A 13,983-nucleotide genomic window follows, 5' to 3' on the forward strand; every position below is an offset into this window, starting at 1 on the left:
GGAAACTTGTATCTTTTCCCCCGTTGAGCCTGACTCCAGCAATGTCTGCTCTCCAGAAATATAATAATTTCCCAAACCTGGCAACAACCCGTCTGCTACCTGATTGCCTTTGGAACGGGGCTGGTCTCCACATCCGAGAGGCACCCAGGACTGCTTCCCTGTCCCCACTGGCTGCAAGTTTCTGAAAGGTTCTTACTGCCCTACAGATAAAGGGGAAGCAGAACCACTCCCGCACATAGCTCCCACTGCATGATTCAGGCACGAGGAATGAGCAGGCCTGCTCCACAAATGGCTCAGTCCATGTCGCCATGTCTCATTGCCTGCGAACCTTCCGGGGAGTCTCGGTCTGGGAAATGTCTGCACAACCGGCACCTTGGTCTCTGCTCCTGGGTGCAGAGTTTGATTCTGACATTTGTTGCCAGTTAGGGGAATGCACTTTAAAAAGAAGAAAGAAAAAAAAAAAAAGGAAAGTGTGTCACGCCAGGAGCAGCCCCTGCTTGCCTTGTGGCAGGAGAAGTGGCTGAATGCAGGCAATTCTCTCCATAATTTACAGCCACTATAATAGAGATGACATATTGAAAGCTATCTTCTATAATTACACTGAAATACATTTTTGCTGTAGGCAAAAGTATTGTAAGGGTCCCAAGCCTCCCCGAGCAGCTGGGAACCTGCTTTCCGAGATCACAGATGTCTTCTGAATTCACCCCAAATCAGGGTGAAGCCTGGGCTCCAGACAAGTGCCACTGAGTGTGGTGAGAACTTGCCTGGGTGCAGAATATTGTTTGGGGAATGGCTGTCCAGCTGCTGAACTAAGCCGGTCTCTCTCTTGTCCTTGCGCACATCCAAGAACTCTTGGTTAAGCATTAAGGCATGCTGATGCATTCTCTGCTTCTGTAGGGTTTCTGAGCAGGTTAACGAGGACAGCCCTTACAACCTGACCTTATTAGTAATGTCCAGGGCACCAAGAGGCCTGAAAAATAGTAGCAAGAAGGCGCTCAAGTAGCTTGGATGTTGTAGCTAAATGTGAGAGAACAACACCATGTGGCACATTCGTCTGATCTTATTTCCATCCTGGGATGCTGGAGTAACTCCCCAGCGGTTAATTGGTGCGCGCTAGTGACAGGGAAATTGGAATCAGGCCCTCCCTGTAGCTCCAAAGCAGCGAGCCCTTCCCCAGCACGGGACGGGTCTCGTCTCCTGAAAGCAGGACGTTCACTGCAGCTTTTAAACAGAACGTTTGTGTGTGTTCTGATCTCACTGCCTGCCGCCCCTTAGCAGCCTCATTCTGAGATGTCCAGATGTGGTGAAGAGGGTGAATTATCTGACCCTTCTGGAGGGCAGCTTAACACCATTGTGGGGCAGAAGTATTTTCATGGGGGAAAAATGCCTGTAAATATTTTCACTGCAACCATTTCCGTTGATACAAGGCTTTGGAAAAAACACCCCAAATCCTGTGAATAATGATGCAATTAGGTGGCGAGTGTTGTGCCCATGACATTGTCTCAGTGCCAAGTATTTTTCAGGGAAACCAGAGCCCCCCCCTTGTCTCAGGAAAAGAGATGCTGCATTTCGGTACATACGTTACTTATCGACATGTGTGATTTACCCGATGAACGAAAGCATCTTGAATAACAGACGGGTAAAAATGTTTTTTCTGAAACATCTGTACTGTTACTCCTGCTGGGGAACCAACCGGTGAAATGCAAAGGCAGAACCGACCCTTCCAGACTCTCACCCAGAGGTGGATGCTCATTCCCCTGAGGAGCGCCAGTGAAGGCTGAGTCTGCTCATTGCTGGAGATGCTACATGTGGCAGTAAGGGCTCAAATCCAGAGGCCAGGGATGTCAGTTGTAAAGATTCCCTGGGATCCAGCTCTAAATGTTTGCAGGATTGGGCCCTTAGAAGTGGGTTTTATGGTGGGACTGTTAGGATCAGGACTTAGTGGCTTTGCATGATCAGTTCTGCCCAGGGTGATGCTGGCAGGAAGTGAACACCACACCTGGGTCAGACATGTGCAGGTGCCCAAGTTTACAAAATATGAGCCCGCGTCGCCTGGCGCAGAACTAAATTTCCAGTCCAGTTTCCAAGAAGCCTTAATTTTCATTAGCAAAACCAATAGACCTAAGCAGGGCCAGGCACATGCCTGTATTCCCAGGTAGTGACCATGTGCCATGTCAGCATATAGCAGGGACTCATGCCACAGCTGGAGGAGAAGGACTGAGAACAGTGAGAACTGGGGTCTGCGGTTTGTTTCAGGCTGGAAATATCAAAGCTGCCAAAGCAACGTGTCCCCTATTCGATTGTGCCACCTGCTTGTGGGCGGAGCCCTGGCTTGCCAGGTTTGGCCACCAGCGATACTTTGTGTGTGTGGTTAAACAGGGGTTTCAGGATCAACTCCTCCACTAGAATCAGACCAGATGTGCTTGGCAGCCTTGCCGGCAGGCAGGGAATCCGCTGCTACTGTCTCCCTGTCCTGCCCCAATGGAGAGAGGAGGCTCGCGGCCTGGCCTGTGCAGCGGGAGGAAACATGTCCTTGTCCATCTTCCCTCCAGCCCTGATGAGTGGAAATATTTCATTCCCCTGGGATGTCTCCAGCCCAGTTCACAAGGGGAACAACTGCCAGTGACCCAGAGAGAGGAGAGGAGCACTTCCCAGTCCCCTTCTCCCCGGCAGCAGGAGGATCCATTGCCACTCCCAGCCGAGGTACAGGTCTGGCCCCGGTGGCCAGAGGAAGGGAGCTGGCAAACCACTGTGGACCCTGCTATTTCATTGTTTCAGGCCATAAAAATAAACCAAAGGGAAGGAAAAATGTGCAAATGAAAAACGAAGCTCAGATTTGCTCAAATATAAAACCCCAAACCGAGGAAGCCTCACTAGAGCCTGGGAGCTGGGAATGAAAATGCAGCTCCCTGATAACTGGCTCCCCTTCCCTTGCTCCAGCCGTGCCAATGGAGCTCCACACTTGGACGGAGAGGGAATGTGACCCTGACTCAGGAACGGTGCTGCCAAGCCATCGTCAGGGAGATTCAGCCCGGCCCAAGAGCTGTCACTGCACTGTGCACTGAGTGAGTCCTGCGCCCCTTCAAGGCAAGGAGCTGAGTCTTGTCACACTGCTGCCTCGAAAGCCGTGCAGCGAGGATGTAAATTAGCCTGTAATTTACTTTCAGTAGTGTAAAGAAAAAAAATCACTTTGCCTGAAGTGTATGCATCTTTCTTAAGGGTGTACCCAGATTTTAATTATCTAAATGTAAATACTTAACGAATTTTACTTAGAGTAATGAGCTAAAGTGCACACTACATAAATGAGATGTTCTAATTAATCATGTATGAACTACTGGTTTAAAGAAAAGCTCTGTGAATTCTGCAAATGTTGGGCTATTGCCAAATTGCTAATCAGCATTTGCATTCATAGATGGCTTCACTTCATAAGTTGTGAGACATTCAGCAAATGTTATAGGAAATTATGAGTTTTTAGATGCATAAACTTTTCACTTTTAACTCTTTCCCTTGCGTGGGCTCCTGAAATTCAGATTAGTCATTGAAAATCTAGATGCGAAACAAACCATAAAGTGATTCTTAACCCCAGCTTTCAAATAAAAGCGAAGCTAGGACTCCAGTGGGAGTTACATGGATAGCCTGAGCAAGACTTCTGCAGTTTCCTGTGGCTGATTTAGTGAGTGCTGAGTGTCATAGTCATAGCCCGGTATGTTGGGTACAAGAGAGTGAAATCCTTTGGCCATATTTGGCAGTGATTCCAGCTCAGCTTTGCTTTTCTACATCTGCCTTGCTTGTATAATCAAAATGCACACCTGCAAAGGTGCCTAAAGCCTCTGAGACCTCCTCCTTGGTGTGAAGTCTTTCACAGGAGCAGACATCCCTTTATTTTTTGCATGCCTAAAAAATGAAGCTCTCAACTGGCACAGTCCTGGGTCCCTGTTTTTCTACGGCCAGGTTAGGACAATGACGGGTTTGACAATGGAATGTGCTAGAGTTCCACTCTGGTTCCCTAGGAAGAGATTAGTTCTGTAGTTGTAACTTCGTTCCCTCAAGCAGAGAACAGTGCTGGGTTTTGTTTTTGAACAAGAGGAAAGACAGATAAATCAGCATAGTTTGTGACAGCCCCCAGCCTCTGCTTACGGAGCAGCCAGCATGCCAGCACACCACTGCTTGTTCATAGCAACATCCAGCTCAGGAAAAGTCTCTGGATGAGGCAGTCCAAGAAGTTTAGTTTGCACTATCCTCCTCCCTACTTAATCTGTGGAGGCAGAAGGGAATGCTAATGCAAAACTTCCAGCACCTTCTCTCATCAGTAGTTCAGGCCATACTGTGGAGGCCAGGGCCCAGAGAGCCCTGCAGATGTATGGCATATGGCCTCTGTGAAATTATGCCTTTTAAAAGGTTTGCTCTAGGTAAAATCAAAGAGATTTAAATATCATAATCTGCCACAGCTGGTTAAACAATTACTTGCTGTGTGAGAAGTGCATTCCTAAAAGGGAAGTCCTGGTATCAGGCGGGCTTCAAAGATATGGGGGTGGGGGGGTCCTCCCCCACATTTAAGTTATTAACTCTGCTCTGCAACAATGGAGTCCCAGCTATTATCCTCATGCCTGTTGCTATTTATATGCTATAACCTGAGCACTCCCTTCTACTTCAGGGCCCTTCTGCCCCTCCTAGAAAAATACATGGACCCTGTCTTTAAGATTGATTTCTCTTTAAATGTAAAAAGAGCCATAGCATAGTCATAGCTTGTTTACCCCCCGGCACTGTAAAAAGAAAAGAGACTCAAACGTTCATTCACAAATATGCATCCATTGTATTATTGCTGTTCAGAGGACGGCTCTGCTCCCTGACAAGGGAACGACGGGCCAGGCTCTAGTGCAGGACCCTGGAGGTCTCTGCCGGATGAACCCGAGAACACTGAGGGAAATAGATGGTTAAGAGCACATGGGTGGAGAGAGGGGGGTGGGAGTGGCATAGTATCTGGGTTTCTGAAATTAGGAGAGGTCATTCTGTGGCTGCCTGGCCTCTTTTCCTGCTTGCATTGCCTCCCATTGTGAGGTGGATGAGAGTAGCTACTGCAGGCTCCTCACAATTCCTTGCCACCGCATAGCCCGCAGTGCAGAGCACCGGGTGGGGTGTAGCAGGCCCCCGACACAGGAAATGCTCGGTGGCTTCACGCAGCAGTGAGGTCAGTGGTTATGTTCCTGTGTGACAGCACAAAACCATCTCTGAGCTGCTCTGTCCTTCACAGGCATGTAACGAATTCACCACACACGTGATGAACCTTCTCCGAGAACAGAGTCGGACACGTCCCATTTCTCCCAAGGAGATCGAAAGGATGGTGGGCATCATCCATCGAAAATTCAGCTCCATCCAGATGCAGCTCAAACAAAGCACTTGTGAAGCAGTAATGATTCTGAGATCAAGGTTCCTTGACGCCAGGTATGTGAGAGGATAGTTTTGCTGCTGCTTTCATTTCATTCGGGCAGTGTTGGCTGACGTGCTCCCAGATGTGTGTTGAGTCACCCCGGGCCATGCCCTGGGGAGGCCACTCAGTGCTGTTCATCCACTCCTTGGCTGCTTTGGGAAGGGGAGGTTCCCTGCAGAAAGCTTAACATGTTTAGGTAAGGGTTAAATACTTCATTTCAGTTCATCTGCCAGAACACATTGCAGAGCTGTACAGGACCCAGGTAAGGGCTGTGACGGGCATCCTGGCAGATATCTGAACAGTTCCAGGGGAAGGTAGTCATGGCGCAGCGTGGGTGTTTTTTTTAGAAACGTGTCTTGCAAAATATTGAAATTTGGTAACTGAGGAGTTAATGATCTCACAACCTCTGCACACAGGCTAAGGCCGAGCCCGGGTTAGGGTCTGTGTCCTTATTGACTAGAGGTGCCTGGTTGATGATGTTTACAGAGGGCCGGATTCTGCTGACCTTGCTCCCACTGGGGTGTCCTTTGGACTTTACTACGTGAAAGGATGACAGACTCAGGCTCTGAATTTCCACCAGCAAAGTTAGTCAGAACCAGCGTGTAGCAGTCTGGTGGGGTCTCCGGAGCACAGCACTGCTCCCAGCAGACAGGGCACTTCTAAAGCTCTCTGGGTCTTTCCCAGGCCTGGGGAACTCTTTCTTTGCTCAGTAACAGTGAGGAAATCCAAGGGAGAGCTTGATGACTCCCAGCATGTGCAAGGGGTAGGACGGTGCATCTGCTTGTCTCTCCATGGAGACATCCCAAGTACTTCAGGGAACAACATCTGGGTGCAGGAGGACAGTGGGTACTTGAGAGAGGGTGAGGATGGACAGAGGAGCTGAGCAATGCAATGCCTGCTGATCTTGAGTGCCAGCTTTCTCCACACGATGGTGCAACAGCAGAAACAGACAGTCTGAAATTACAAGAGGTTTATGGAAACAATTAGATTTCTTTTGAACCACAGAGCAAGCTGCATTAGTGACCACAGGTGTCATTCCTTCCTGGAGAGCTGCACTAATGCAGATTACAGGAACCTATGGCAATTAGGTTCCCTGAGATGTATGGTATATAAGAGGAAACTGAGCAAAACCCTCGGAGCCCAAAGTACTGAGCAGAATCCTAGCAATGCCTCCCTGTAGCTAGTACGTTGCACCTTACACCTGAAAGCTGTTAGGAGCTAAACAAGAATGAAATAATTTCACTAATGAGAAGGTCACTGGCAGGTGTGGCAAATTAGGGTAATTACAAACAGTTGGGGAAATGTCTGGAGCCAGGTAAAGCTTGCAGATGCACATTTGAAAGTGATTTCTTTACAAGGAAGGAAGGTAAACAAGGCCAAATGAGCGGAAACCCAGTAATGAGATAAACACAGCTCTGGGGAGAGTCTGCCTGTGCCAGGGCCTGCTGGAGGGAGTAACAGAGCCGCGCAGATGGGACTGAGCTGCATACTGGCCCGAGGCACTGGCGTTCAGACTGCAAGCAGCTCTCAGGGGAACGGTACTTTGAAGAAAATGTTCAATAGGTCCTTTCCAAAAAGTGTGCTGAGAAAAAACATTGCACTGGGTGGAAGGAAAAGCCTGAAGCCGTGCAAATGGTGGGGGTTGGATTCCTCTGTTCCACAGCTCGACCCGTACACTGGGAAGGGAGCACAGGGCTTCTAATGGAGGGGGAAAAGGCCAGTCCAATGTACTGCTCCCCTGCCTGCTCACCTCGCCCCCCTGCCCCCCCCCCCCCGGGGAGCACCAGAAGCCAGCCAGGGAGCACCAGAAGCCAGCCAGGGAGCTCTGCTGGATGGTGCGCCGTGGGGCGTAGAGGCACCAGCCACGCACTTCCGTGCCCCCTTTGAACCTTGCTCCTCACAGCGTGCCCATGGGGGGGCCCTAATGTTCTTGTGGTTAAATGGTGAGTGAAGAGCAGTTAATTACAGGCCAATAGCATCCAATTTCAGATCTGTAACTTCCTGGAGAAGCAGGTTAGTTCCTGCATGTGAGACTGGTGCTGCCCAGCAGGCTCGGCACTGCCCATCTGTCTGTCTCTAGCCAGGTTTTGATTTTTGTTTTATTATTTTTTCCCCACTGCACTCATTGCCATGGTATTGGAGTGCCCCAAACAAGGCATGCCCAGCTAAGGATGAAGTACTGCAAACAGAGACAGCGTAGTGACATGATACTGAGCAAAGGCTGAATGCCTTCCTTGGTCATTTTAAGTATAGTTAATGTCTGAGAATCGACATGTAACCGCAGTGATTATAAACTTTTGCGCATGGGTGCCGAGAATAACTTGGGTCAGATCATGATGCCATGGAAGTCAATGGCAAAACTCCCCTTGATGTGAGTGGGGCAAGAGGCAGGGCCAGTGTGTGGATTGTAAGATGCCAGTGAGATACGGTGCTCAGCTGAGTGATAAGTGTGTTGCCTACAGACTGGAATGTAGGTAGGAAGTAAAGGAGGTTTTATCCTGAACAGAGCCTCTTGTGGACTTCTGTTAACATCTGTACCAGCAATGGGTTTCTTTCCTTATTTCAGACGGAAAAGACGTAACTTCAGTAAACAAGCCACAGAAATCTTGAACGAGTATTTTTACTCCCACCTCAGTAATCCCTACCCCAGTGAAGAAGCCAAAGAGGAGCTGGCAAAGAAATGCAGCATCACAGTATCACAGGTAAGACAAGGCTCATGTCGTCAGCATTGCCATGACCTGCCAGCGCCATCCCTTGCCTGGCAGGGCTGAGCCCTCTTAAGATTTGAGAATACGACACTAAGTAGACATGTATCAGAGGGGTAGCCGTGTTAGTCTGTATCCACAAAAACAACAAGGAGTCCGGTGGCACCTTAAAGACTAACTGATTTATTTGGGCATAAGCTTTTGTGAGCAAAAAATCCACTTCTTCAGATGCCAAATAAATCCGTTAGTCTTTAAGGTGCCACTGGACTCCTCATTGTTTAAGTAGACATGTCTACCCCAGTGATCACTCATGGTTTTGACCAGATACACCTTCCATAGGGTACTGCTCCTTTCCTTTGAAAGCAGACATGTTTCACAGAGGGTAAGGGGTAACATTTGCATAGGTTCAGGAAGTAGCGAGTTCAGAGCACCCCTGGCTCTGGTCAGTGTCTGCTGGCTCTAATGTGTAGGTCTATCTAGATGGATACTGTTGCTTTGCTGATGCGCAAGAGTCCTGGCTATGGGGATGTGGGAATTAGTGGGAAAAGGCAGGTGACTCTCTATCCATGCAGGGCCTGGCTCTTCTGGGTATCTGCCCACCCACTCGCCAGTCTGTGCCTTTTCTCTCTTGTCTCAGCTACAGTGGAAGATGCATTCGAAAATTCTCCAGGGCAATCCAGTAGCCCTTGCCCAGTGTCCTCCTTTGTGAACATAAAAATTAATGTCTCTGAAACATACATGGAAAAAGGTGGCAGATAGATGGGGAAATGTGATTGCAAGCTCTCTGGGGCAGGGCTCATGACTTTCTTTTGGGCCTATGAAGGGCCTGGCTTCCTTTAGGATGCAGTAAAATGAATAAATACAGTGAATACATGTAACCAGCTATTCAGCATTACATTATATACAATCTGTGCGTGCCAGTTAGATCCTTAGATGGTTCATCTCTCATTCTCAGCTATACATTCATTAAAACTTAACGTTAATTCAGTGAAGGGCCAGTTTATTGACAAATATATAATTATTTTTATGGATCAGATTTTCTCTGATTAGTTGAAGCCTTTAAGGAGTCTCTTCTCTAACTCAATCAGAATACAATTTTTCAATCACAGTACAGTGACAATTATTGCTGCATTGCACCAAAGTGTTTTAGGCAAAACAATTCCCTTCTTTCAGTCAGTTGGTCTATCAGCAACGTCACTGCAATAAAATAGTGCACCAGAAACAGTGTCTCCTGCCTCAGAAACAAACACCTCTGCTGTGCCAGGACTTTGCTTCCTATATGAGCCAGACTGTGTCTAACCGCTTGAGACTGTTCTCCTGCAATAACTTTCCAGTCATGGACACACTGTTACACAGAGCTTTCATTTATTCTTTACTGCACCAGCCATTTTAAAAAGAAAAGTAATACTTTGCATTTTTTTATGGCATGTACATTTGGTAGAGTGCCAGAATCTTCTCTCAGCAAGGCTGGCCCCTGTATTTTGGGAAAGGTTGGGACTTGGCTCTCAGGAAAGTAAGTGTAACAATAGTTTCTAAATTTTACAGCAAGTCTGTCTCTTACTACTGAAGGCTGAGATGCCAACTCCCTCTAGTTCCAATCAGCTTTGCTTATCAATATTTCAAGTCATTATAAATTTAAAGGAGCAATGCCTGAGGTTAATGTGTTAAGTATTAATGATTGCAGGCTCCAGAATTGGCATTATTAGTGACATAACCTCTGGATCAACCTTTAGCTTTATAATTAAGACACGATTTGAAATTTAGTTTACAAGTCTCCAGTAAAACTGTGGCATTTTCAGGTGCTTTATGGTAGATTTAAGTAGGAACCTAGTCTAAAAAAAGACACCCAACTCTATAATGTGTAGTAATTCTTAGTTGACTTTGGGTACACCAGAAGAAATCCAAGACTCAGAAAACCACATTACATCATAAATAGCGCCAAAGGGAATCAGGTTCTAAATCCCTCTGTTTCTTGATTCCCCTTCCCCCAGCCCAACTGCACATTGTCTCTTTAGAATGTGCACGTTTATCTGGGCAGTAAATGTTGGTGCTTAGGACCAGGTACAGCTACTAGTGTAGGGATGCAACAAACTTCTCACCCCTCCATTTCTGATTAGCAAAGATGAGTCAGAACTAGCCTTTGTCTGTGTCCCCATTTTGCTCTGAAAACTTTCTAAATTAAGGAAAACTGTAGAAAGACTCTTCAGGTTCTCGTTTCCCTGTCCTTGTTCTCTGAAGCTGCACAGCTGCTGAGGGCCCTGCATGCTTCTAAACCAGCAAGGTTCTGCTTTGTGATGGCAAGAGACATGCATGGAGCAGGACTGTGTGGGACGCCCAACACCAAACCCATTCACTCGGGCATAGCACAGGACTGGGATTTGCCCCTCCATTATTACCTAGCATCAAAATGCACAAAGGCGAATTGCTGATCTTAGCACCACTTTGCAGATCTCCACTGGAGCCTGTTGTCTTGGCTCCACTGGACAAAGTAAATGCTGCAGGGCACGTGGAGTTTGGACTCCACTTGGTTTGGAGTCCGAAAGTTTGCAACTAGTCTCAGGCCTTCTCAGGCTCCGAAGGCAGCGTAGGCTACTGCCATTGATAGAAACTAATAAGACTTTGTAAGTAAGCGTCAGTTTTAAAAATCTATTAATGTAAGCAGAAGCCAGCGAAATGGGTAGTCAGAGGAGCGCCAGCTATTGATTGTCAAGTTTCAGAGACTATTTCTGCTAACCATCAGGGTTTCTTCAGCTCCACTGGCAGAATAAAGATAGGGAAAGACATCGGGGTGCAGAGAGTGGCAGATTTGTTTAAGAGCTATGTTATGTCCGGGCAAGGCTGGAGAACTGCTTGTGGCGGAGGAGGAGTTAATGTGCCCGGAACAAGGGCAATGGATTTGAAAAGACTGGACACCCCTGCGACAGCTGAAGAGCTAGGTCTAGATAATGCTCTTGTCCCAAGCCGAAAGGAAATGAGGAGCTCTGCTTGGGAAGACTTTAACTGACTGGTTCTGTGTTAACAGATTTGATTGCTTTTCTTTTTCTTGTTTTTAATTGGGAAAGGGCTTTTGATAAGATTTAACATAATCCAATGCAAAATAAAATATAAAAACAGATACGTAGCCCCCCAAGTGCGGTGGCAACGGTAGCCTAGAACATGAAGCTAGGTCTGTCTACTGGACGTTTTATAGTAGCGGCCATCAGCGGCACCGCTAACCCATTAGGAAGCCTGGCTGGATTTGAGCATAGCTTGTGCCTTGGCCCATTTGGCGTCTTCTGTAACGCTGCTGTAATAGAGCTGAGTTTTGAGAGTTGAAATGTTCAGGTCTAACAACATAAGGGCAGCTGGCTAGAACTGCTCTGAAGTCCATGGGAACTTTGCCGTTGCCTTCGGTAGTTTCAGGATTGGGGCCCCGGGCAGCAGTGAGAGCCTGCTGAGTTTAGCATAAATGGGGAGGAAAATGCTCCCAACAGTGAAAGTTTTTCATTTGAAAACTTACAATACTGGGATTGTGTGTGTGTGTCTAATGTTCCTGAGCTCTTTGCAGATCTAATGTCAGGGTAAAAAGGAAGATGCAGTGGATGTTTTATCCTTAGATTTTCAAAGGCATTTGGTAGGATTGCATATGAAAGATAATTCACTCCGGGCCTGATCCAAAGCTCACTGAAGTCAATTGACTAGGTTCCTACAGTGGGTTTTGGTTTGGGAGCTAGAGCAGCAAGGAAAGGGTTAACACTGGGATTAGAAATACACTAAAATGGTTCATAATACGTTGTCTAAATGGTAGTTTTTCTAACTGGAGGAATGTTCATGATACACTGGATCGTATACTATGGGACCTCTCTTCTGTGAAGTTATGGATGGGTCAGATTAGATCAGATGCAAGAGATCAAAGCCTTAGGATGAAACGAAAACAGAGATGCAGAAGATGTCATTAAAAAGCATGGAAGCCACCATTGTAGCTAAGCCTCCAGTTCCGTAGAATCAGCAGGATCTTTCCATGTGGGGTTCTAAAGTGGCGGCTCCCAGCCTGGCAGGAAGGTGTGTGGGAATGGAGACCTAGAGTCTCTGTGTTTCAGTGATGGCAGTTGTGGTCAAAGAGACAAGCAGCTTCTGGGAATGGGATTTTTTTGGAGGGGATGATTTAGCTCAGATGTGGAAAATGGAGTTTACTGAGTGGCCTGCAGAGAATAAACCCAAATAGAGAGAACACAACTCCAAGGACCCGTCATTCAGGACACTGAACAGAGGTGAGAGAACATCCCTGAAGCGTCTGCACAGGGAGTGGCTGTAGTAACAATGGCCAATGAGATACGGATCTGCATCGGCGGAGGAAATGACTATGATTGGGAGCACAAGATCTGGCTGGACCTCACCTGACTGAGCCCTCCACTTGGGGGAATAGTTCTGTTGGCAGATATTATTGCCATAAGCAGGGTGCAGCATAGGGCCACAGACGGGGCAGCAGGTTTAATCAGTGTTGAAAGTCTGCCCAGGTTGGGTTTATTTTCACTGGGATATGAACAGGTGAAGTAGAGAGGGAGACGTTGCTCTCGTGGAAGGCAGCAAAAGCCAGAGGATGCATCCAGAAATCCAGGATAAACTTGGCAATCCATTTAGCAAACTGGAAGGAGTAGCACACCCACGGGATAAGCAATGGCATCAAAGGAAGTGACTGAATGGGTCTGAGAGGCCTCCGGACCATTTTATGGGAAGAGGGGAGTTGAAATAACTGGAGATTGGGTTGAGATAAACATAAAGATCGCAGGTCTGTGGGGACCAGAGGTCTTCCCTTGACCAGGAATCTGTGTCCCCTTAAATGAAAAGCCTAATGCCACATTGCAGGAAGAGTCCCTTGGTTTTTTCCAGCAGCTGAGAGAGGAGCTATTTTCAAGTAATGGGAGAGTGAATCTCATGAGAGTCAGAAGTTTGGTTTGGATGCTAATCCATACCTCCTGAATCTGCAGACAAGCTGGAAATGTCACAGGGCTTTGCACCCCTGATTCTCATCATTAGAGGGGTACCAAGAGACCAGTACTTCCACTCCCAGTACTGCCTATGCCCAGGAAGTGCAGAGAGGGCGGAAATGAAAAATACATGTTAGAAGTCAGCTTTGATTTTACCCAACCAGGTTCAGCCACTGCTTGTAACCTCCCCCACTGACAACTCTTCCTTGGGAATGCCGTGGGCGGGCTCCAGGGTCCAGGAGAGGAAGGAACATTTTCTCACTTAAACATTTAATTCAAAGTTCGACACTGCCCCTTTCAGCAAGTACCTCCCCGGCTTGCGCCGCTCACTGTAAATCGTGCGGCTGGTGGAGCTTCCCTGAGCTGCAAAGACAGTGGATTAGGCTCCCAGATACATTTAGGTGCAGATGGGAGATAAATGGTTTCAGGTTTGATATCAATATATAAAATAATATGTAGAGCAAGTTTTTCAAGAAATACATAAATACAAAAATGAAATTGTATTAGGTGTTCATAGTTCAAGAGCACAGGAAAGGTAATTTAGAAAAAAGTGTCCTTAGCAGAGAATATCGTCCGCTATAATTTAGAACTATCTGATCAGCATGTGTTTGGGGGAGATAAACTATCATCTGTTCTTTACCTACTCTGGCTGCAGATGAGCCTCTTTCAGGTGTCATGAACGCCAGTCAGTCGATCAGACATTCTTAGGGCTCAGTCGTTGGTGAAAGCTGGTCAGCGGATTATGGTAGTAAAATTTTTTACTGCTTCAAAGAAAAGAAAAATGTGCTTGATAAGAATGTATATTTAAAATAAAACCTGAATCAATGTAAATACAAAGGAATTGAAAGCCAGCTTCTGCATTCTGTTTAAAAAGATTTTTATT

The 13,983-nt window shown here is 47.0% G+C and overlaps 1 protein-coding gene across 6 annotated transcripts in view; it reads left to right on the forward strand.

Moving 5' to 3' along the window:
• The window catches only part of PBX3 (PBX homeobox 3), a 160,206-nt gene that overhangs the window by 132,207 nt on the left and 14,016 nt on the right, over nucleotides 1-13,983 (forward strand). For all 6 annotated transcript variants that reach the window (XM_048823001.1, XM_048823000.2, XM_048823004.2 and 3 more), the window contains 2 exons: nucleotides 5,252-5,442; nucleotides 7,995-8,130. In XM_048823001.1, coding sequence (XP_048678958.1) covers nucleotides 5,252-5,442; nucleotides 7,995-8,130 — 327 coding nt within the window. The remainder of the gene's footprint in view (nucleotides 1-5,251; nucleotides 5,443-7,994; nucleotides 8,131-13,983) is intronic.

The sequence above is a fragment of the Caretta caretta genome, chromosome 16 (assembly GCF_965140235.1).
Source record: "Caretta caretta isolate rCarCar2 chromosome 16, rCarCar1.hap1, whole genome shotgun sequence".
NCBI lineage: Eukaryota > Metazoa > Chordata > Testudines > Cheloniidae > Caretta > Caretta caretta.